Genomic DNA, 20,640 nt, shown 5'->3' with positions numbered 1-20,640 from the left:
TGTTAATACCTGTCCGCATGCTAAAACCGTTAACTTCATTCATGGACAATGACTGGAATCATCAACTGTGAAAAAATCCATTTATTTTTAAATAGAAAAAACTATTCCAAGACATTCCTTTTACAGCAAAAGCACCAAAATTCCAAACTGGCCATCTGTCAACAGTTTTCCATCCACATCTTGTGCAAATGATGCTGGTATTGGGTTGAGGCACTGAAAGCAAACTAGTTGGCTGGTAGAACCGCGACTCCACACCGTAACGGGTGAATGCTGTGCTGTGTCTAAGCACAGCCGCAGTCGGTGTATTCGCGCTGAACCAGCCAAAGCCTTTGGGCAGAGTCCATGACGGCAAGAAATCCATTCTTCAAGCTAAAGATGCGCGTGATTGCTGTAAAGTCATCAACTTTGGTATGTAAACTTCACCCTTTCCAAAAACTAAGCCTCAAGACAGAATCATCTTAACCGAATGTTTTGCATTTTTAAAAATGTGTTATGTAGCTTAAGTACATAGAGACGTCGACATGTAAGTAGACAAAGTGATGAAAGCTCCATCAGACCATTTCTGACAAGGAACCAACCCAGCAGCAAAGCCTTCCACCGTCGAAGGGGGGTGTGGTTTATATCTGTCTAAAAGCCAACGTCCTATTAACGCAGACGAAGCAAAACGGCGAAAGGAGCAAGCGGAAGCGGCGGTTCCTTCCTGGAGCGTGAGGATACCTTCGGCACACGCCACATGGAAGGGAAGCAGGAGCAGCCTTACACTGGCCTACTGACAAACTACTAGCTGCCACCAAACAAACAAAAACAACCACTTGCAGACTGAACCCTGCACTGCTAAATGTCCTTACAAGTAGTACATCATACATCCATTAAAAGTTGAAACCCTGCTTGAAATCTATATCTATAAAACAATTTGTGTAAACACTTTTTCAAGGTGTCTCGGTGCTGACCAGCATAGCATTCTACTTCTGAGTTTCATCACCCTGTATGTGTGTGCGCTTGTGTCTCTTGCTTTCAGTGTAATATTTCAGACTGAGGTGGACATTTAAAACACATGTCCAGTCAGCTGCAGCTGGGCTTCTCCAGCTCCACGCTTGCAGGGGTCATCTCCTACGGTCCAGCTGCTCGACCCCTGACCGACTCGTCTGTGGATGGCTCCACAGCTACAGTGAGGCACTCAACTTGCAGCCACATATCTGTGAGCGCTACAGAGCTTCAAAAAAATGACCTGAACCATCTCTAGGTTATACATGTTAAATCAGTAAAAGCCACAAATCAGGGCTTACATATTTTTCACAGTTTAAAATATATTAGAAATCTGTTCAAAAGTCTTTTCAAAACAGACACGGAAAAAAAAAAACAAAAAAAAAAAAAACACTAAAAATGCTCCAGGACTCAACTTGGGGATACAATGTTCTCAGGGTAGAGGCCAAAGGTCACAAAATCAAACAGTTATTTTGAAGCTGATTGCCAAGAGTGCAATCTGTCTATATCACTCATCTCTTGTTTGGATATGGAGCAATGCTTCAGGTTACTGTCCAACGATGCAATAGATTTGAGTTTAAAGCACACAGATGGTTTTCTGGGAGACCTCACTAACAGGTCACTTCCACCACCAACCAACCCTCCACCTCCCTCCGCCAGCCCCGCACTGTGACACGCACACACCCTTACACCCAGCACACGAGTGCCGCAGGCCCTACATTTGGTTCCATGTCCGGCCTGGAGTGCCGGGCCAGCATTTGGGGGTGCGTGCGTTTAAGTTTTATTGGCTTTGGAGGCGTGGCCCTCGTGCTGCTGCTCTTCCCGCAGGCGGGCCATGGCCCTGTCGATGGTGGCAGTGCTCACCAGGCCAAAGTCATGCATGCTGACCAGGTGAAGCAGGACGTTTCTGCACAGGTTCTTCTGGATGATAACAGAACCGCACTTCTCCACAAACAGCATGCTGGCGTGGTTCATCTGATTGTCAGCTATGAACCTGACAAAGGAAAACAAACACATCCCTGCTACAATTATCCCAGAGATGAGAAATGAAATGAAAAATAATGAAAAAACACATTACATAATGGTGATCTACAACAGGATGGGGTATGAACAGATATACGCACTGAATTTGACAGACATCTAAGGCAAATGTTTTAGAGTGCTGATATACTCTAGAAACCCCAGGGAGAGTAAAGGGGGAATTGAAGATACATACCCATGTTTCATCACATGCAGGTTCCAGAGTTTCATCACCTCTTTTTCACCTTCATTGACATCTGTGAACTCCTCGATTTGCTAAAGTGAACAAAATCAGACACAACCTACATTCAAAACAGTAGCAGCAACAGATATTACTACCACCATTATGACAGATGGTGCTTCATTTACGGCATTTAGCTGACACTTTTATCCGAAGCAACTTACAATTATGACTGAATACAACTTGAGCAATTGTGGGTTAAGGGTCTTGCTCAGGGGCCCCAACAGTGGCAACTTGGCAGTGGTGGGACTTGAACCAGCAACCTACCTTAACCACTGAGCTACCACTGCTCACTGCTTCAGAGAGGCTTAGATGACCTGCTGTTTTACAGCTGCTGGTTTCTTCACAGCAGTAGCTGAAAGCACATCGTCCACGCTCTACATCATCAAGCTGTAAGCCCCAACCCGCTCACTCCTCTGGTTAGTTGTAAGCCCCACCCACTTCTCTGCCAAGCTGTTAGCTCCACCCACTCTCTCAGCTGAGCTGTAAGCCACACCCACTCTCTCCTCCACCGAGCTGTAAACCTGCCCAATCTGTCCATTGTGTATGCACCCACTTTCACCTGAATTAAGTGGCAAACCCATTAAGATGTCCCAATAAAATGTAATTCCACCCACTCCTCCTTTGAGTTGCAATCCCACCCACTTTTGCCTTTCCTGTTATGAACTGGCAGCGCTCCTTACCATCGTGGTCTTCTCCCTCAGCCACTCGGGGTCCCTCTCATCCTCGCTGTCTACATCCATCTCCTGCGGGCGGAGGGGGACACAGCTGTCGCTGTGGAAGTAGAGGCGATTGTGGCCGCTCACATACGTCCGCTGCTGCTCCAGGTGATCGTCCTCTGACTCCAGGATCTCAGACAGGCATGGCTTCCGCCGCTTGGGCCTGCAAGGACACCATCATCATTCAGAGAATTTGGCAGTTGCTCTTCTGCAGAGTTGCACGTTTATCAGGAGGATGGTGTGTCTGCTCCCTGAGAACTGAACATAGGGCCACGATGTAGCTAACGCCAAGCTCCGCCAGGTAAACTACAGCATCTGCAGTCCATCACTGTCGCACACTCCTATCACTAATGCACACACTATGCACGCGTGGATTGGGGGCTGAACATGATGGAGCGAGCTAAAAAAAAAAAATGATCAAGTTAAAACAGCTGCCTGGAATAGTTACAGTGGTTTTTGGTTTAAGAAAGGCACCCACACACCGTCCGACACGGCCACACACCGGCTGCTCAGGCGTTGACGCTCAGTTGCCAGCACGCGGTCGCCAACGTGCGGCACCGGGGCACTGACCTGCAAACGAGGACATGCGTGACGGAGCTCCTCTTCACCGGACCATTGCGACTGAAGGCAAAGCCAGGCTGGCAGTGGATGTCCTGGGGGTTCCCCACATAAGAGCCATCATAACACTCGTTCACAGAGACGTCGATACGGGCTCCCTTGGGGTGAGGCTGTCCAGGAGGGAGAGAGAACATCAGGGAACAACATCCACACCAAAACACAGAGCTACAGAGCCCCTAACACACAAGGCCTTGTTCTAACTCATGATGTGAGCATCTACTACGACAAACAGGTAAATTGGCCATGACAGTGGGAAGGAGTTCATGCTCACCAAGTAGTTGAAGATGAAGCGACTGTGGGAGAGTTTGAGGTGTTTGAGGAGGCTGTAGAGCTTCCTGCAGTTCAGCGTGCACCAGGGGCAGTGCAGGTCGTCCCGAGCCTCCGTCTGCTGCCGTGTGTTGTTGTTGTACAGGAACTAGCCAGGATGCAGAGACAGAGCACCAGGCATAAGCAAACCACAGACACAGAGAAAGGGCTGGGGGGGGCAAAATACAGGGTAAACTCTGAACTTCAGGGCCCACACACAACCCACCCACACACCCACCCACACACCCACCCACACACCCACCCACACACCCACCCACCGAGTTAGCATACAGCCCGTCCTCTTAAACCCAACAGCCAAAGCCAGCACAGACAAGCCGAGTGGAGAGAGGTGGAGACTGCCAGGAAGCTTTAAGCCCTTCCAGCGTTCCCAGGGTTGCGAACAACACAATGACGCACACAGGGCTCAGAGCCGGGCGCGCAGCAGGTGTGGGTCACATGGGCGTTCCCTTACCTGGTAGTAGACACGCAGCTTCTGCCGAGGCTCAGTATGGACCCGTTCCTTCCGTACAGACATGTCGTCGCTGACGGGATCTTTAACCGCTGCAGGACGGTACACGCATCAGCACTCGTGCAACGTTACGCCAGATGTGTGCCTGTGCTGCCTACCGGGACGTCAGGGCACAAGGTCACCCAGAGCGGAGCGATGGGAGCAGACCGTACCTACTGTGTGAGGCCGTGGGGCGGTGGGCCGCTGGCTCTCCCCAACGCCGCTGGCCGAGTTGCGCGTGGCGAGAGGACGGGTAGGGGGGGCAGCAGAACGGCCGGCTGCGTCGCCTGTCCAACGTAGAGTGAAGTGCAACGTGGGGCCATGGGTCAGTCTGTCCAACGGAGGCACCCACTGCACCAACAGAGACAAAAAAACAAACACAAAACATCCACCCCGATGTTGAGTGAGGGGATGGAACCATCAAACATTCCAGAAGCCTGGCGGTCATTCCCCGTATATCCGCCACACTAATTTACATTATTTGGCTTCACTTAAAAATCTCATGGTTTGAGCTGTGATGGTGAAACTGTGCCTGAGGTTCTAGGCAGCTTCAGCTTTGCGAAAGGAGGCTGAACAAGCCCCGCCCCCTTTCTGCAAGCCATAAATCACCCACGCCCACACCGACACCCACACACCTTCCCGTCCAGAATGGTTTCCCATGTGGCTGTTTTTTTACTGATTGGACACTCCTCCGTCTCCTGCATACAGACTTCATATTCACCATCCAACAGCTGCAGACGCCTTTCAAACAATCAAAAACAAACAAACCTCACTCATGCAGAACGGACACCACCATCATCCTGCTGATCCTGACAGTGAGCCACTCAGTGCCACACAAATTGAAGTCGAGGGCTTAAAAGGGGCAATAAAACTCTTACTTAAATGTACCTGTTCTTATCAAACACGGACATCTGGGCTACAAACGTGGTCTCGCTATCTTCACGATGGGTAGAATACCGCTTCTTTCTGCTGGGGAGTTCTTCAATAACATCTGAAAGAAAAAAACAAAAAACAAAACACACCTTCTGTAAGCATCAGGGGAATTATTTTGTTTTCCTCATCATTTTGTACCATCCAGCTACCACACATGTAATGTGAATGAGTACCATCTGGAACACAGACCATGAGACCTATTGCATAGATGTGCATGATTCATTAAAATACAGCATTAAAACATACACATTAAAATGCATCATTAAACAAACACATTAAAATACAGCACTAAAATATTCACATTAAAATACAGCATTAAAGCATGATTCTAGAGTGCTATTTGGGGGTTTAGTCGATAATAGAATGGTCCATATCCAGTCACGCTGCGGTCTTGATTAACCATGTCTATGCGCTTAACCACTGTCTCCCTAAACAGGTTCTTGTCCAAATACACAACATACTACCAAAGCCGAGGAGGGTATGACATGCCAAAGGCCTTACTGGTGTCTCTGCTGGGCAAGCTGCTGAGCTCCCGGCCTCCGGAGCAGGTGATCCTGAACAGCAGGGAGCAGGATTTCACCATGTGGCTGTTATTGTGCTCAAACAACTGACTGGGCACGATGATGGACGGACACGAGCCCACCTTCACATGTCTGTAGTCTGGATTCTTCAGCACCTGTTTCTTCCCCATAAGCGCCTGTTTAATAGGGCAGCTGACATCCTGCATACAAAACAGCAAGGGGCAGAGGTACTGAAGAAACCACATCAGAGCACATCTAAAGAGGCTAAAAAAAAACAACTGCTAGAAGACATGCGTGCGTGCATGCACACACACACACACACACGTATAACCTCTCACACCAACGCAAGCGCACACTGTGATGAATTTACTACAGTTGGGAACTGTGGTCCATACTAGCAAAGCCTTTTACCTTCCTCTTCTTATGATAGACTATGAGGAGTACCACTTCCAAAGACACCAAGTTTTCTTCATTCTCCGAGTTTTGTGAGACCGTGTCTGTAACAACATGACATTACTGTAACTACTGCACAATCGCAAGATGTTATTTTGTGCACGACAGCGAGGGGAAAGAGAGCAACACAACTGGCTCAGAATTACAAACAACTCTTACCAAGGTCATGGAAAAATCCAGTAAAGGTGAGCTGTAAATGGGGGGCTAAACTGAAGAGAGGAAAATGCAGTGTACAGTTTAGACATTCATGATGAACTCCATCCACCCCTCCAACACAAGTACCTACAAAGCCCACACTGCCTCTTTAAAATGTCAGTTAACGAAGTAAGCATGATGTGGAGATCACTTACTTGTGCGAGTCCTGCTCCATTTTTGTCTTCTCCGCTTTGAAGAGCAGATCATCCATGCTGAAGTGTTTTCTGAACATGACACACACTGAGGTTACTCATACGAGTCACACATGCTCCTCACGCACCGTTACACTCCCTCACTGCAAGGCAGGTCTGTCCCATACTCACACACTGCTAGACTGAGTTTGTCAGTTACAATGGCTTTGCTGGTGCATGCAAATTTACCAACAATCACCATTACAAGCAGTATTTCAAAATGATCTTCACAAACAGAAATCCTATTACCTTTTCCTGTTGGTTCTTGAATTCCGATGGGACATGTACGTGAGGGTTCTATGCAGGAAAATGGGCTGGCAAGACAGAAATAACGAGTAAGGCCTATTGGATATTACAGTTTCATTATCAATAACGACAGATCGAGTCCTCAGTATTTACTTACTGCCATTAGGTTCCTTGTACGGAGGAATCTATATATTTGAGTTGGCTCTGCAAAAAAATGTAAAAAATAAAATAAAATAAAATAATTTTTAAAAAACGAAATAAATTAACAGGTTTTGTTTTAGGCGTTTAAATATATCACGACTCCTAGCAACAGCGTAAGGCAATATTTTGGTGAGTGAAAACCAATCTGGTCGTACGACCGACCACAATTGAGGACAGCCACAGACGGACTGCTTTGGAGGAGGGACGAAGTTGCGTTTATCAACCGGAAAATAACATCTAAGGACAGACGAGACAGTCGAAGCACGTGTCGTGTTTTTGTCCCACGTGTCGCCTGATTTTAGTGATGCATGTAGCCATACATTACAACAGTATAAGAATTGACGTTGCCGTCGTCATCCAAACATTTGATTCTACTACATGTGTTAAATCAGAATGGTGTGTTGAGTTGTTTTACACAAGCTTTTTACTCTGGGCACAGGCCATTTCGGTCAAACAACTTCTCCTACCGGTGTTAAGCGAACTATTTCAATGTAATTTGGGGGATCAAACGATACACTACAGTATCTAAAAGCTAGCCAGCCTGGTTAACTAAGCTATCTTAGCCTGCTCACCGAGAAAAGCAGGTGGTTGTAAAAAAGTCAGTATTAGCTAATGGGCTAGCTTGACTAAGACAAACGTGCAGTATTGTTAGCTACCAGCTAACTGGCCAAAAAAAGACTAACGCTTGCGTCGTGTTCCGCTGGGTCTAAAATATCTGTGGCACTTCTGCTAAAACCTTTGGTCTAATGCAAGCAACAGTGTCGGTACCTCGCAAACGCCTTGGGAACTTACTCTCAAAGGCTTGCAGGAAGAGTTGGTGGTCGGCTTGAACCTGGTCCATCTTGGGTCTCTTCGCTGCGGTCATCCCAAAGCCCGAGTGTGTGTGTGCGCCGTGGGCTTTGGCGCTGCCATACCCACACCCGTTAGCGGAGTCCGGGCCTGCGTGCTTCTGTCGCGCCATGCCAAACGCCGAGACCCCGTTACTGGCGAGAGGTTTCCGCGAAACGACCGTCGGCTCGGCCGAGCCCCGAACAAAGGTAGAGGAAACCGGCCGGGAACGGGCTCGCCTCTCCGCGCAGTCACTCGCGGAGCATCAGCAAGCCGGGCGGCTAGCTAGCCTCAGAGACCGGTTAGGGTACATGGTCAAGCGACCCGATGCAGCCTAATCGGTGTCCAAAAATAAAGAACCGACAAAGCCACCCGCCTTTGTGCGACTTTCTCAAAATTACAGCCGGAAAAGGACCGGTTAGCTAGCGGCTCGTCCGGCGCTTCCGACTGCGGTTGAATAGCTGATTTAAACTCAAGTACTTTCAAGTTTGTTGGTCGTATTATCTTCCAGGATTTCAGGACACATACACCTAGCTAGCCGCAGAATGACACGTTTTTTAACATCCCACCGGCAGCAACAAAATCTGTCTGGTCGAGTCGCTTAAGTTAGTGAGGTATCGCGAGAAGCCCAAACCCAAAATCTCGAACGCTTGTTCGGTCAAAGTACCTGCGCCTAAACGTATTTGGCCGAAATAACGGAATCTGAAAGACTTTAACGAAGACGAAAGTCTTCTCAATTGCGGCGCCACAACGCTACAGGCAGGGATTCCCGTCCGCCCGCACCGAGACGCCGCGACCTTTCGCACGGAAGTTGGAACGGAGTTCGTCGAGCACGCGCGCTCGGTCTTCAGTTTTGGTCCGACTGTCTCTGTTAGAGCGTGTCGGGGTGTTATTTATAACGTTATTTATAACGTGGTTACAAGCAAAGCGTACAGTGGTCAAAAAAATCACAAGGTCAGTTCAGTTGCGTTTTAGCGATTTCTCCTAGTTATGCTTTCGGAATAGGCCATCATCAGCACCCTAAAAAATATTTATTTTATACGTTTGATTCCACAGGCTTAGTTTGTTAGCAAGATGTTTAGTTATTTAAAGTTGTACGGGCTTAGTTTTAAAAGTCAGTTTAAAACTGATATAAATAAATAACTACGCTGGTCACTTCAATAACCACTTTAATAAAAGGACACCACACCACCAAAGGCGGTATATACGGGAGACAGGAATATGAGACTACTAAACTAAAATTATAACCTATCTAGTTATCTAACAGAGTCGACCAATTTTATTTAGAAATCTGTAATATAAATTACTGCTTTACTCACCAATAAAAAACGGCACTTACATGCAGTATTTAAGTCTGGAATAGTGTACAGAAGACATTAAAATGATCTTTTCCTACTCTTCATAAATAAATTGGATGATTCTGAGAACTGAGGTTTTTTTCTTTTTGGTATTTCCACACTATTGCAAACATCCTAACCGACTAGCATTTAAAATGTACACTTACCGCGGTTAGCCAAGAAGTGAGATATGATGAGATGATCTGTTAAACCAAAGAAATACAAGGCGTTTGCTTTGTGACCCAACGGCACCTTTAAATAATACTGGTCAATGGGAAGCAACTACCAGTTGACTCCAGATGGACGTCACGTGTCCAGCCAGACGGATGGAATACAGGGAGCTGAAAAACTGATTTTCCGGCCTATAACCGTATGTCCGGCCGCTCTACGCATAACAATTAACAATTAAAAAGTAGAGTCTGTTATCAGTGTCCAAACTAAGCCACCACAAATACACCAAGATGATGCATTTCAAGTGGCAACAGTGGAGACACATACACAGTGGATAGTTGCACATTAAAGCCACACATTAACATTTAATGTATCAAATCATTTTATTTCTATTGTAGTTTTTTTTTTAATAGTTCTTAGATGAACCGATGTCATTCCTCCCCCTAAGAAGCCAATTAGACTCTTTAATGCTGTTTTTAATGGCATATGGCAAAAAGACTTAAACCCTGTTTTATTATCAACCACCAGTTATTTGTTATAGACTAAATGGAAAATAATTATTGACATGAATCAAATGTGAATTGCAACTCTCTAATATAGGGCCAAGTTCATTTTTCCTACACCAAAATACATGTTCATGGACATGATGTAATGTTATTCTAAACATTCATGCAAATTCAAAGTAAATGAGAATCTACAAAAGGAAACAAACAGTGTCACAGTGTTGAAAACAGCAGTTTCAGTAGGTTTCCACTCTTCCAGTAAAGACAAAGTGCAGAAACAGAAATCTACATGTTGACCCAGTTATCTATGTAATATAAAGTAGAATCAGCATTGTTATGTGTAATTAAAGCTCCTTAAATAACTGCACAATCAGCAAAGCGTGTGCCCCAGAATGTACTCTGACTTTACTAGCAAAGATCATAGTAGACACACACCAGCAAAGACCAGCAAAGCTGTTACTGATCATTGCATGAGGACATTAAAATGGGCAAAACACACCTTCTGAAGCAGAATGGTCACCTTGGAAGGACTTTGCTAGGTTAGTGGTTAGCGTTTATTACAGATCATGATGAGGGCTGAGAGCAAGCCCATGCAAGAATGTCTCTGCCAGGCTTCCACTCCAGAGCTGTGGAAGTGGAAAGTTGAAGTACATATGTTGTCCAGGAGGTTGATATCTTTTCATAGCTACAATGTTGCTATGGCAAATGTCACAAAACTGCAGTCAGTTTGGCAGCTTTGTGTATGTGCTACACAAAAATCCACTGGCTTCTCTTTTCAATGTTTTTTTTTCCTGTTCCAAGTTCATTGCAGTAAAAAAAAAAACACTTTGAGTCCCAAAAGCACTCCGTCAATTAATGCAGTGTGTTAGAAGAAACAATCATATTTTCTTCCTGGTTTTGAGGGAAATTCTAAAACACATACCTTGTGCCTTCAGTATTGCAGCACTTCAAAATTTCCCCACGTCTTTCACAGTAATGGTGGCATAATTTACCCTCTATTCCTTCAGCCAGAAACACACCAAGGGATATACAAAAAATATGAACATATTCTACAAGCTCTCCGATGTAAACCACTTTACAACAGTTTTAGACCCGTAGGGTGGCACCACATTGGTGTAGTGCTGGAATATCTTGGTAGTAGTTAGTGTTTCTTAAAGATGATATATGAGATCAACATGATAAGACTTGCTGTGAGGAACACGATGATGAACTGGTGGACAGTTAGGACGCTTTCCAGAGAGTGTATACGTTCTTCTATGGCACTGGTGTGTAGGTAATCATAGACGTAGGCTCCGATACCCCACACCATCCACACCACGTCTACGATTAACTTCATAGTCCAGTTTTTATCCTAACGTGCTGTGTACCCGAACCAGACCGCACTGAAGCGCCTCACGACCAAATGAAGTGTACATCACTTAGAGAGTTAACCTCTCGGCATCTTCTTTGAACGAATGCCCAACTTTAAAATGTCTGCTGAAAGAGACACTATATTAAAATAATAAAAATAAATGTGTAGTTTATATATATTCGGGCTGACTTTGTAAGAAATACAAGAAACACACACGCTCTGGGTTTAACTATTAGGTTACATTTAGTTGATAACACACGAGCTACCGCTGTTTTGTATTCGGTATAATAGTTAGCTAGTCAGGCTAATGGATTCACTACACTCACCAAAATAACGTCAATCCTCCAAACGTCTACAGTTCATCTGACTTCGTATATTTACGTTCTCATGTCAGCTGTTACCGTAGTTGGGTTATGTGCTATTTTTAACGTCGTGCAAGCACAATGTAAATATGATCAGAGCCTATTTTAGTCTGCCAGCTGCGGCACTTCGCTGAAGGTTTAAAGGGCAGCATGGCATCATATCCGGCGTTGCCGGTCCGGGTAGCTAGTTAGTTACAGGGAGTGTATTTGGTATTTAATCGATTATTTTGCATTACCAGCTCTTATATAATTGAAGTGATGGCAGCTTTGTACATATACTCCGCATATTTGATTTATCATTTATCATAGGGAATTGGTAAATTGAAATGCTGTTATTTTGGCCACTAAAGACGTTGGGCGCGGTGGCCAAGTGGTAAGGCGTCGGTCTCGTAAACCGAAGATCGCGGGTTCGAACCCCGTCCGTGCCTTTCGCGCAGTCGGCCTGCTACGTTTTGGAGAGTTGCCAACGAAACATGGACGGCAAATGGAAGTATGAATATTTCCTACCATTTCCCGATTATTTACTAACTTAAAAGTGGCTGGAGTCCCAATATCGAAATAAGAAACTAACTAATTGTGCATAATTTTACTCTGAACGTATGCTTTTTGGTTATATTCCTGTCTTAAATATCCTCGATTAGAGATTTGTATTTACATCATTAGTCCAAGTACGACACAAACGGCAAAGCCTATTGTTTCTTCTTGAAGAAGTAGTGGCAGAGGAGCAGTTTCCTACACTTAGATTAAGACTAGATTATATTGAATTTACAGTCGTGGTTCACGTTGGCACAGCAATTTAGTCTAGGTTTAGTCTAGGTTTAATCTATGTCCAGGAAACGGGCCAGCGTGTAGTACATGATTTAGACTTTTAATGTCATTCTACAGAGTGACCACAAGATGGCAATGTAACCCTAAATGTAAGTAATTAGAGATAAAGGACAGTGGCTGTAATTCATGTTAAATACCAGCGGTCTTAGAAATACCAGGATATTACAGTGTAATGCGATCACAGGTTACCACTAAAATCAACAGGCTGTTCTAGACACTATACTCAAATAGATATAATAGCCTTAGATATCACTGCAACACGTATTTGTGTTTCCTACCCATAAAGATGTTGCATATGTTAAACGCGAACTATTTTAATCACTTTTTTTTAAAGACGAAGCAATGTGACACAACTTGCGCTACCTAGAATTCCATTTTAGGGAGGGCCCGGGGAGTTGCTCGAGACCGCGCACGAGATGACTGCCTGCAGATCAGTAGTCGCAGTTGCACATGGTAGGCACCCAGATACATCTGACCAAGACAACGCCGTTGGGTCGGTCCACGAAGACTTTTGATGGATACACTCATCATCATTTATGGATTTTAGGAGATATGCAAAAAAAGAACCATATTTTTTTCCCTCCCCTCCGGGAAATCAGGATCTGAGATAGAATCGCGTCTTTATTTGGAGCCCGCTGTAGCAATCGGACTCAACACCCGAACGTCAGAGTTGCGCTCACTTTTGTACAACTCCGATCAGTGACAATAAGATAAAACACGCTCCAATAACGGTACTGGAACAGTACAGCTGTCGCACAAGTGGCGTGCGGCGAGGAAGGTAGGCCACATGCGATTCCTCCATGTAAATTTAAATCGCTTGAACGCAACTCATTGCTGTTATCCAAATTGTTTGCTTCGTCATCGCCGAAGCTGCTACTCGAGTCTTGCTGAAGGCGTCACGATACTAGGTCATGATCGCATAAATACGAGGATATGTATGATGTTTGTGATATGACAGTTATGAAGGGATGGATACCTCGAACAGATCGCTTTGTGGAATACGTGCCCGTATTATTTAAGTAAACGCGACATTAGGCGAACACAGTGGCATGACGCGTCTTGGACCACAGTGATGTGTTAGAGGTTGGGTCTTTGCGGGCAAGGTGAGTGGTTAAAAGTGTTCTCCCAACTGGCCTACAAAGTCCCAGTTTCTGACTCATGTGATCTTCCGTACAATTTTTTATTTTTCTTTGATTGTAAATAAACGGTCGTCAAATTCCAAGTCAAATAAATACATTTTTAAAAAGCTTTTACAAAGTTATGAAAAAGGTTCAGATAAGGCTTAACGGAAAAGAGGCCATTTAAATGAAACATCGTTAATAGTATTACAAGATAAGAATGACAAAACGTTCGTAGTTCTGTTACCACTATCTAAGATGCTGCCCAGGAAATAATTACTAAGAGGCTGGATGAGATAAGATAATTAAATTAAGTCCATCGGTAGATAAACTCTGACTGCATAAACTACCACCTGTTTTGTGAAAACGTCTTTCGGACAAGTCCCATATTTCTGATTCAAGATGAGTCCATATTCCCAAAAGTTGTTCTGCATAGCATGACATACATAGAAATGCCGCTTGAAGGAGGAAAAAAGACAATTGACAAGTGACGTGACGGTTCCGGTGGAGCTCAGCGGCTGCAGCGCTGTTTGTCTTGGGAAGGAGGCGGCGTACCACACGCCTCTCCTGTCGCACCTGACCTGGAGGCCTCAGTGGTTGGGACCGCTGTGGGGATGAGATGCATGGATAAAATGTACGGATTAGCTGTATAGATTATCTGTATGGGTGAGCGTCTTGGATTATCTGTATGGGTGAGCGGCAACAATTGGTTGTATGGAGTAGCGACGTGGATCAGATGTACGGATTAGCTGTACGGTTTAGCTGTCTGAATGAGCTGGGCGGATGAGTTGCGTGGTGGCCCTGTCTGCCGTGTGTTGCTCAACAGTTTAGCAATGTTTAGAGCACAGTGATCTTCGTGTACTCACAGGATCATCCCAGTATTCTGGCTAAGTTTAGTTCAGATAATCTATTTGTATCTAAACGTTCCACATAGCCTATTTTTAGAATTCAGAATAGTGCTTTGGGTATCCGGGCAGTATACGTCTTCCAAATGAACAAATACCAACCCAAATAGGAAAAACATTTGCGCAAAAAAATGTTGAACTCAGTAGCCTCTCTTAGCTTTTCACTTAAATCCTGAAAGCAAGCCCCAGCGCCCTTTTTATAAAAGCAATTTATAAACCCATCCACATGTATTGGGGGGAGGCGGGGTTGGTTGAGCGAAAGAGGAAGGGGGGAGGGGAAGCCCCTCACTTCTTAATTTAAACTTTTCGGTTGTTGGCCAGTCGACAGCAGGGTCTGCTCAGTGCCAGTAGCGGGGGTGAGGCAGTGTTTCAGCCTCCCCATGGCCCAGTCTCCCCTGGAACAGCGGCGAGTTGTTCTCCGAGCAACGAGCAGCCGTCAGCGAGCGCGAGGGAGGCGTGGGGCGTGAGGCATGAGAGCGAGGCTGCAAGGCTCAGGAAAGAGGACCCAAGAGACGGCAAGAAAAATGAGGGACTTTCAGGGGCAGCTGTGTTTTATTAACCCAGTCATAATGCCCCTGAAAATCCTTATTGCTCTTGCAATTTTCAGCATGCCATGACAGGGCTGAAAGATAAGACGCATTTTTAGTTTTCAAGGGGCGTGATTAACCGCAGCTCTAAAATCAGAGCTCAAATTAATATGCACAGTGTGATGATGTATATCTCTGTTAATATATATCCATGTTTCACAATCAGAGATGGTAGACTAGAAATCTGATAAAACACTCAAAGATCTGCAGTGGGCCTGATTTAAATGACTAAAAATTAAACATATCTAGCCTTTAATCTCAGTAAGGTATTTTTCTGTTTGCTGGACAGATAAAATAGTCTCTGTACTCCGTGCGAAGCCAATATTAAAGCTGTAAAAGAATTGATATTTTTCACGTTAACTACATAATCTTTTTTATCATGTTTACTACATAAGCTTTTGGAAAACTTACAATGCTGTGTGGTTTTCCGTGTAAATTCATACCGTAAAATCCACTCAGAGTTCTTTTTATAACAGCTGTGATCTTATTCATTTGCGTACTGCGGTGGACATGGCCATTGAGATTCTCTGTGATTCTGCTCTGCTCAGGATGAAACTTGAACAAACTACAGTGTGGGTTGGCTCTGTGGGAACAGTGCAGCGCTGGGTAGAGGTGCCAGCGTTTCAGCCTGCCGTGAAAATATGGCTGGTGGATTCGTCGTAAGCTGTGGGTCTGACTCACCCCACCGGATGCAGCACGCGGACGGGCAAAAGCTCGTATGCGGGCAGCAAAAGAACGATTCAGTTACTCACCCAGCTCCGACCGTGCACGGCTCCGACTCCACACAGCTTCACCCACCCACAGCTCCAACCATGCAAAGCTCCGTCCACACCCAGTACCAAACCCACGTAGCTCCAGCCGTGCACAGCATCTAGCTCCAACTACACAGTCTGGTGTAGAGTGTGTGGAATCTTGAGCCATGCTATCAGCATAACCTGCACCTCTAAAACTCTCATTAACACACTCATGCACACTCGCACGCACGCACACACTAATCATTTCCCACCGCTGTGAGCGTGGAGCATTATGCGCCAGAGCTTTCCAGGGCCAAGAAACTCCTTAGTAGTGCTGATTGTGGGAGAGGCTACATTTAAGCGAAGTATGTTAAGGAACCCTTAAACACACTAAACTAGCCCAGCTTTGAATTCAGGAGCATCACTGGGTCATGCACACTGGGATTCAGCAGTCTAATGTGGAGAAAATTTGAATATGTCAGTGCCCTGGGCTCCATATGTTTCCTCTGGGGCATGAGTTCAAACACACACACATACTTTAAGAAATGAAAATAGTAACTAAAGGCTTTTTGCTTGTCTGCTGTGGTGATGGGTGATTAGGCTGAGAAAGCTGTCCACACTAACAGAATTAATGCACTACTCCTCCAGTGAGTTCTTTCTTCACTAGATGATCTTTTTTTTAATCAGATCCCGACAAATGGCTTTGAAAGGCAAAAACCAAAACCGAACTGAATGAAAAGAGGAAAATGTGTGAGTGTAAATATGTGTGTATGAGTAATTGTGTGAGTGTATGTGAGCATGTGCATATGTGTGAGTACATGTGAGTGAGTGTGTGAGTGAGTGTGTGAGTGAGTGTGTGTGAGTGAATGAGTGTGAGTGAGTGAGTGAGTGTGTGAGTGAGTGAGTATGTAGCAGTGGCTGGAGAAGTGGAGTTGCAGGTGGAGATGCAACCCCCCCCCCCCCCCCCCCCCCCGCAAACCCAGCTATGCTAGTGGGTGTAGTGACTCAGTAGTGAGCAGTACACACCCTGGCACTGACTCACACTCACACACAGTAATCTGCACATCTCACACACCTGCAGAAATGCAGCCATTCTCCATTAGGTTTTTGTATGTGTGAAAAACAGGGATGATGTTCTGTTTCTCAGCCACAGCAAACCTTCCCAGATGCTCTTCCTGTAGTCTGCGTCTCTTTTACGTAAGCAGCCCTTTCCTGTGCTGATGGCTGTGTAGTGATCACTATGCCAGTGTGATGCCAAGCGTGCTGCATTTTCACACGGCTTCCATGTGATGGTGTAGATCCCACCTGACATAGACCAATCAGGGGCAAGTATAGGTGTGTCGGAGGCGTGCAGACGGCAGAGTGCGATGCCGCTGCCCACTCTGCTAGGGGGAGCCATACCTGCTACAGTTCTGTGTGTTCCACATTCCTCCCTTTGGAAAGCGCACACCTTAAAAACACAGAGAGGGGAAAACAGAATCACAATAATCCGCAAACACTGGCCCTGTCCGTGCTGTTAGAAAGTGTTTGTGTGTGAGAGAGAGAGAGGGAGAGAGTGAGAGAGAACAGTGTCCGGCAGAAACAAAAGAAAGTTTCAAAAGTAAGTACTGATGACTGAGAAGGAGTTGGAGCTGTTTGGTCTGTGGTGGGATTAAGACACTGTGAGCGTTGTGCTGCTGGGCTCGGAGCAAGGCAGGCCATACACAAGATAAACGTGCAGCGCCCAAGTCGTGCAAAAGCGCATAGAAGTGCCACGCGAGGCTCTCTGCCCGTTGCTTCATACCGGTTCCTGCTCAGCTGCACTGGTATTTTTAGGACAACCTGTTTTCTCTTTCCTAGTGGTCTGTCTGGCAATGCAGGAAACGCAATCAGAGAAAGGAAAGGTTTTACACATCACCAGCTCCCAAAGTTTATTTACATAACAGAAGCATGTGTGCCAGTCTGTGATGTCATGCTGCACTAAGATGTCGTATGACATCAGTGGCGTAGACTGGAAAAATCGCCACGGGCTGACATGCCATGACATTTTACTGTTTTTTCAGACTTTGGAACCACACTGCCTCCCTATGAACGCGGCAAGAAAAGTTATAACTGTTAGAAAATGGCCACGGCATGACTTAGCCTGAAAAACCATTTCAGATTTTGTTTGGTATACAAATGAGGTGCAGAGAGAATGCACTTGAGTTTAGATAAAGCGTGATATTTACTTTGACATGAACATGGACTACACTAACACATTATGACACATTTTATCTTAACTGTTTGTCTCATTCCGTCTAGTCTTGCCACTGCAGTGTGTCTCCAGCTGCCCTCAGGAACCAGTCAAACATGGTTTAACCATTTGAGCACCCCCCCCTTTTCCCAGCCAGTGAAGAGCAACAACTCCCACCTCATTAGTGTTACAGCAAATGCATTACAAGGGAATGTCTGTAATGGGCCATTACTCCATAATACTGGAGTTAAGGTTGCGCATAGTGCCTACCATTCTTTAATAATCTATTCTCGATTATTATGCAAAGCCCTGATTTCTTCTCGGGGAGTCGTTGCTATGATCCAGCAGATTCCAGGCAGACGCTGAGGTGTGTTAGGCCCTTGCGCTGCTAAAAATGTGCTTTTGAAATGACCCGTGAGGGGACACACCAACGTTTTTATACAATGCAGCATCTCTGGTGCCACACGGTCCATGACAGCAGGGATGTGGGCACGGCCTGGCGCATCTAACCCGGACCGAACGAGAGAAAAGTAGGAACAACAAAGAATGAACCATGGCATGCTTTATCCCCACGGGCTGTCCTGAGTTGAGTACCCATTCAATGATGTCATTCTGCACCGCGTGAAACTGTCAGTGCCCAGGAGACGATGAACGCTCCTGGCTGCTCGTGCTCAAGCACCACTGTGTGTGTGCAGGGTCTGTTCTAATGAGCACTTGAATGAAGAACAGGTGTGGGGGTATTGAGGAGGAGTCTAGCAAGAGGAACCGCCGTGGAGCATTCCGGGGCAGACGGCCCCGTGTCATTAGCCTGGGACAACGGGACTGCGCTCCACTGGCAAGCGGAATGACAAGGTACAAGCCCCACTGACTCACTTTTGCAAGAGTAGAAAACACAAGAAGAAAATCATGTTTTATTGAATACTTTTGTTGAACAGGCTTTTCTTTTTGTTGCAAATGGTGAAGAGGGTGATCGGAGCCAAACGTAGCCTGAAGAGCATGAGGTTTCGGTCCAGGTGAGCGTGTCTGCCCAAACCAAAGAGAGTGCAGGAAACCATTCCAGTTCCACACAGAGCAAAAAGTACATCTACTTATATATTTATATGTATACTGTATATTTTCATTTTTGAAAATGATTTTTAACGCCTTGTTCTTTTTCTAAAATAACAATAAAAAAAATATCCCTAGACCATCCAACATGAACCCTCCTGTTTACTGTGTTTCTGATACAGGAAACCCTCAACGTTCGCTGAAGTGTTCTTGCACCAGACCTGCTTCTGGGACACAGATAGCTTCTAAATCACCAAATCCAGACTCTACAACCTCCTGTCTGCTCAAGCACCTGGTCTATCCATTGTCTATCTTTCATCGTGATAGCCATACCATTTTTATGTTCCATGCTCCGAGAACTAACTTAATGGTTTGGGACATAGACGTATTATTATCAGTATAATTCCCCTGATGTTGTCCATTCCTTCTGTTCTGTTTCTCCGTTGTTTTCTTGGATTATTCTTGATTATTCATGTGCATGTCATCGTGCTGTCCATTGTGGAGCAGAGGAGGATGGGTTCCCCTTCAGCCCTGCTTCCTCTTGAGGTTTCTTCCTCTCACCCTCAGGGAGTTTTTCTTCAGGACTGTCGCCCCTGGCTGGTTCCCTGGGGGCTTGGATCAAGACAATGGCTGTTGTAAGAGGCATTATATAAACATACTTTGATAGATAAAATTAATTATGTACATTTATTTCAATGTTGCCAACCTTCAGACATCAGACTCTCTTCTGGACCAGTCTTTCAAACACAGTTTAAAATATGTGTTTATTTATTTATTTTAATACTAATATTTTAAAATAATATTTTAATAGCAGTAGTTGTTTGCCCAGATTTCTTTGAAATCTTTAAATCCAGTTTGTCACCATACCACGTGTTCTGTTTTCATTTTTAAATGTGCTGTTCAGGACTTTGATTACTGCACAGTCTGCCAGTAACCTCACACACCTACTTTCATATTTATAGCTGCAGTTCTGGAGGGTTGATTTGCATTCTCCAGAGGTGGAGGTGTCGAGGGTCATGATGCGGCTGGATCATCTCTGTGGCCCCTCCCACCCCCCACCCCGTATGTCTCACTGATTTACACTTCTTACACCAACGACCATATTTCTGGTCCCTAGCACTGCCCTCTAAGTAAGTGTGCATTTGTGTGTATATCCATTACATAAATGCCTGAGAAAATGTTGTATACACTTACACTGGAGTGCATATTGCTTGGTTTGCTTCCTTCATTGGAATACACCTGCGAATATGAATGATTTGTAAGTGTATATCACTGATGAATTTTCTAAGTGAAAGGTGTGTAGATGTGTGGGCTAAGTGGCCTATGATGGTGTGCTCTACAAGGCAGGGGCTCAGTGGTGCTGGTATATATCCCGTTTTGCCCTCTCAGCTTGGCATTTCTCATCAAGCGTAGGGGACCTGCTGCAGACAGCAGCACTTTATCGAGAGAGAGAGAGAGAGAGAGAGAGAGAGAGAGGGAGAGACAGAGAGAGAGAGGGAGAGAGAGAGGGAGAGAGAGAGG

General features: G+C 45.3%; 1 protein-coding gene, 2 long non-coding RNA genes and 1 other non-coding gene across 8 annotated transcripts; 2 read left to right on the top strand and 2 right to left on the bottom strand.

Annotated features, from left to right (window-relative positions):
- Positions 1-61: 61 nt before the first annotated feature.
- On the bottom strand, positions 62-8,808 carry suz12a (SUZ12 polycomb repressive complex 2 subunit a). Of its 2 annotated transcripts, XR_003411135.2 has the most exons (17): positions 7,929-8,808; positions 7,093-7,139; positions 6,939-7,003; positions 6,654-6,722; positions 6,463-6,512; positions 6,262-6,347; positions 5,831-6,050; positions 5,285-5,387; positions 5,032-5,137; positions 4,570-4,747; positions 4,361-4,449; positions 3,854-3,997; positions 3,535-3,692; positions 2,929-3,127; positions 2,513-2,600; positions 2,201-2,280; positions 1,969-1,978 (listed from the first exon to the last, which is right to left on the bottom strand). XR_003411135.2 is itself a non-coding variant. In XM_027017851.2 (16 exons), the coding sequence occupies exons 1-16, from the start codon at positions 8,095-8,097 to the stop codon at positions 1,759-1,761; spliced, it is 1,983 nt and encodes a 660-aa protein (XP_026873652.2). In that variant the 5' UTR covers positions 8,098-8,804; the 3' UTR covers positions 62-1,758. The 2 variants fall into 2 exon arrangements, 1 of the variants encoding a protein (XP_026873652.2); XM_027017851.2 differs by lacking the exon at positions 2,513-2,600 and having other exon boundaries at positions 62-1,978; positions 7,929-8,804.
- Positions 8,809-9,836: 1,028 nt separating this feature from the next.
- LOC113582191 lies at positions 9,837-11,829 on the bottom strand. The gene is made up of 2 exons (XR_003411134.2): positions 11,653-11,829; positions 9,837-11,448 (listed from the first exon to the last, which is right to left on the bottom strand). It is a non-coding gene; the product is annotated as an uncharacterized LOC113582191 (long non-coding RNA).
- Positions 11,830-12,044: 215 nt separating this feature from the next.
- Positions 12,045-12,116, top strand: trnat-cgu. The gene has a single exon. It is a non-coding gene; the product is annotated as a tRNA-Thr (tRNA).
- A 594-nt stretch (positions 12,117-12,710) lies between these two features.
- On the top strand, positions 12,711-20,312 carry LOC113582198. Of its 4 annotated transcripts, none has more exons than XR_003411137.2 (5): positions 12,711-13,294; positions 18,522-18,657; positions 18,768-18,924; positions 19,036-19,150; positions 19,302-19,983. It is a non-coding gene; the product is annotated as an uncharacterized LOC113582198 (long non-coding RNA). The 4 variants fall into 4 exon arrangements; XR_003411138.2 differs by lacking the exon at positions 18,522-18,657 and adding an exon at positions 20,082-20,312 and having other exon boundaries at positions 12,722-13,294; positions 19,302-19,754; XR_003411139.2 differs by lacking the exon at positions 18,522-18,657 and having other exon boundaries at positions 12,713-13,294; positions 19,008-19,150.
- Positions 20,313-20,640: the final 328 nt, after the last annotated feature.

Source organism: Electrophorus electricus, chromosome 1, assembly GCF_013358815.1.
Source record: "Electrophorus electricus isolate fEleEle1 chromosome 1, fEleEle1.pri, whole genome shotgun sequence".
NCBI classification, from domain to species: domain Eukaryota; kingdom Metazoa; phylum Chordata; class Actinopteri; order Gymnotiformes; family Gymnotidae; genus Electrophorus; species Electrophorus electricus.
This window is presented reverse-complemented; position numbering and strand designations above follow the sequence as displayed.

Excerpts from the sequence above, each read along its gene's own strand:
- suz12a (XM_027017851.2), bottom strand. The coding sequence starts at position 8,097 with ATGGCGCGACAGAAGCACGCAGGCCCGGACTCCGCTAACGGGTGTGGG. Across the intron at positions 7,140-7,928 it reads CTTCCTGCAAGCCTTTGAGA|AGCCAACTCAAATATATAGA; the intron begins GTAAGTTCCCAA and ends ATTTTTTTGCAG. Across the intron at positions 1,979-2,200 it reads CTGCATGTGATGAAACATGG|GTTCATAGCTGACAATCAGA; the intron begins GTATGTATCTTC and ends TTCCTTTGTCAG.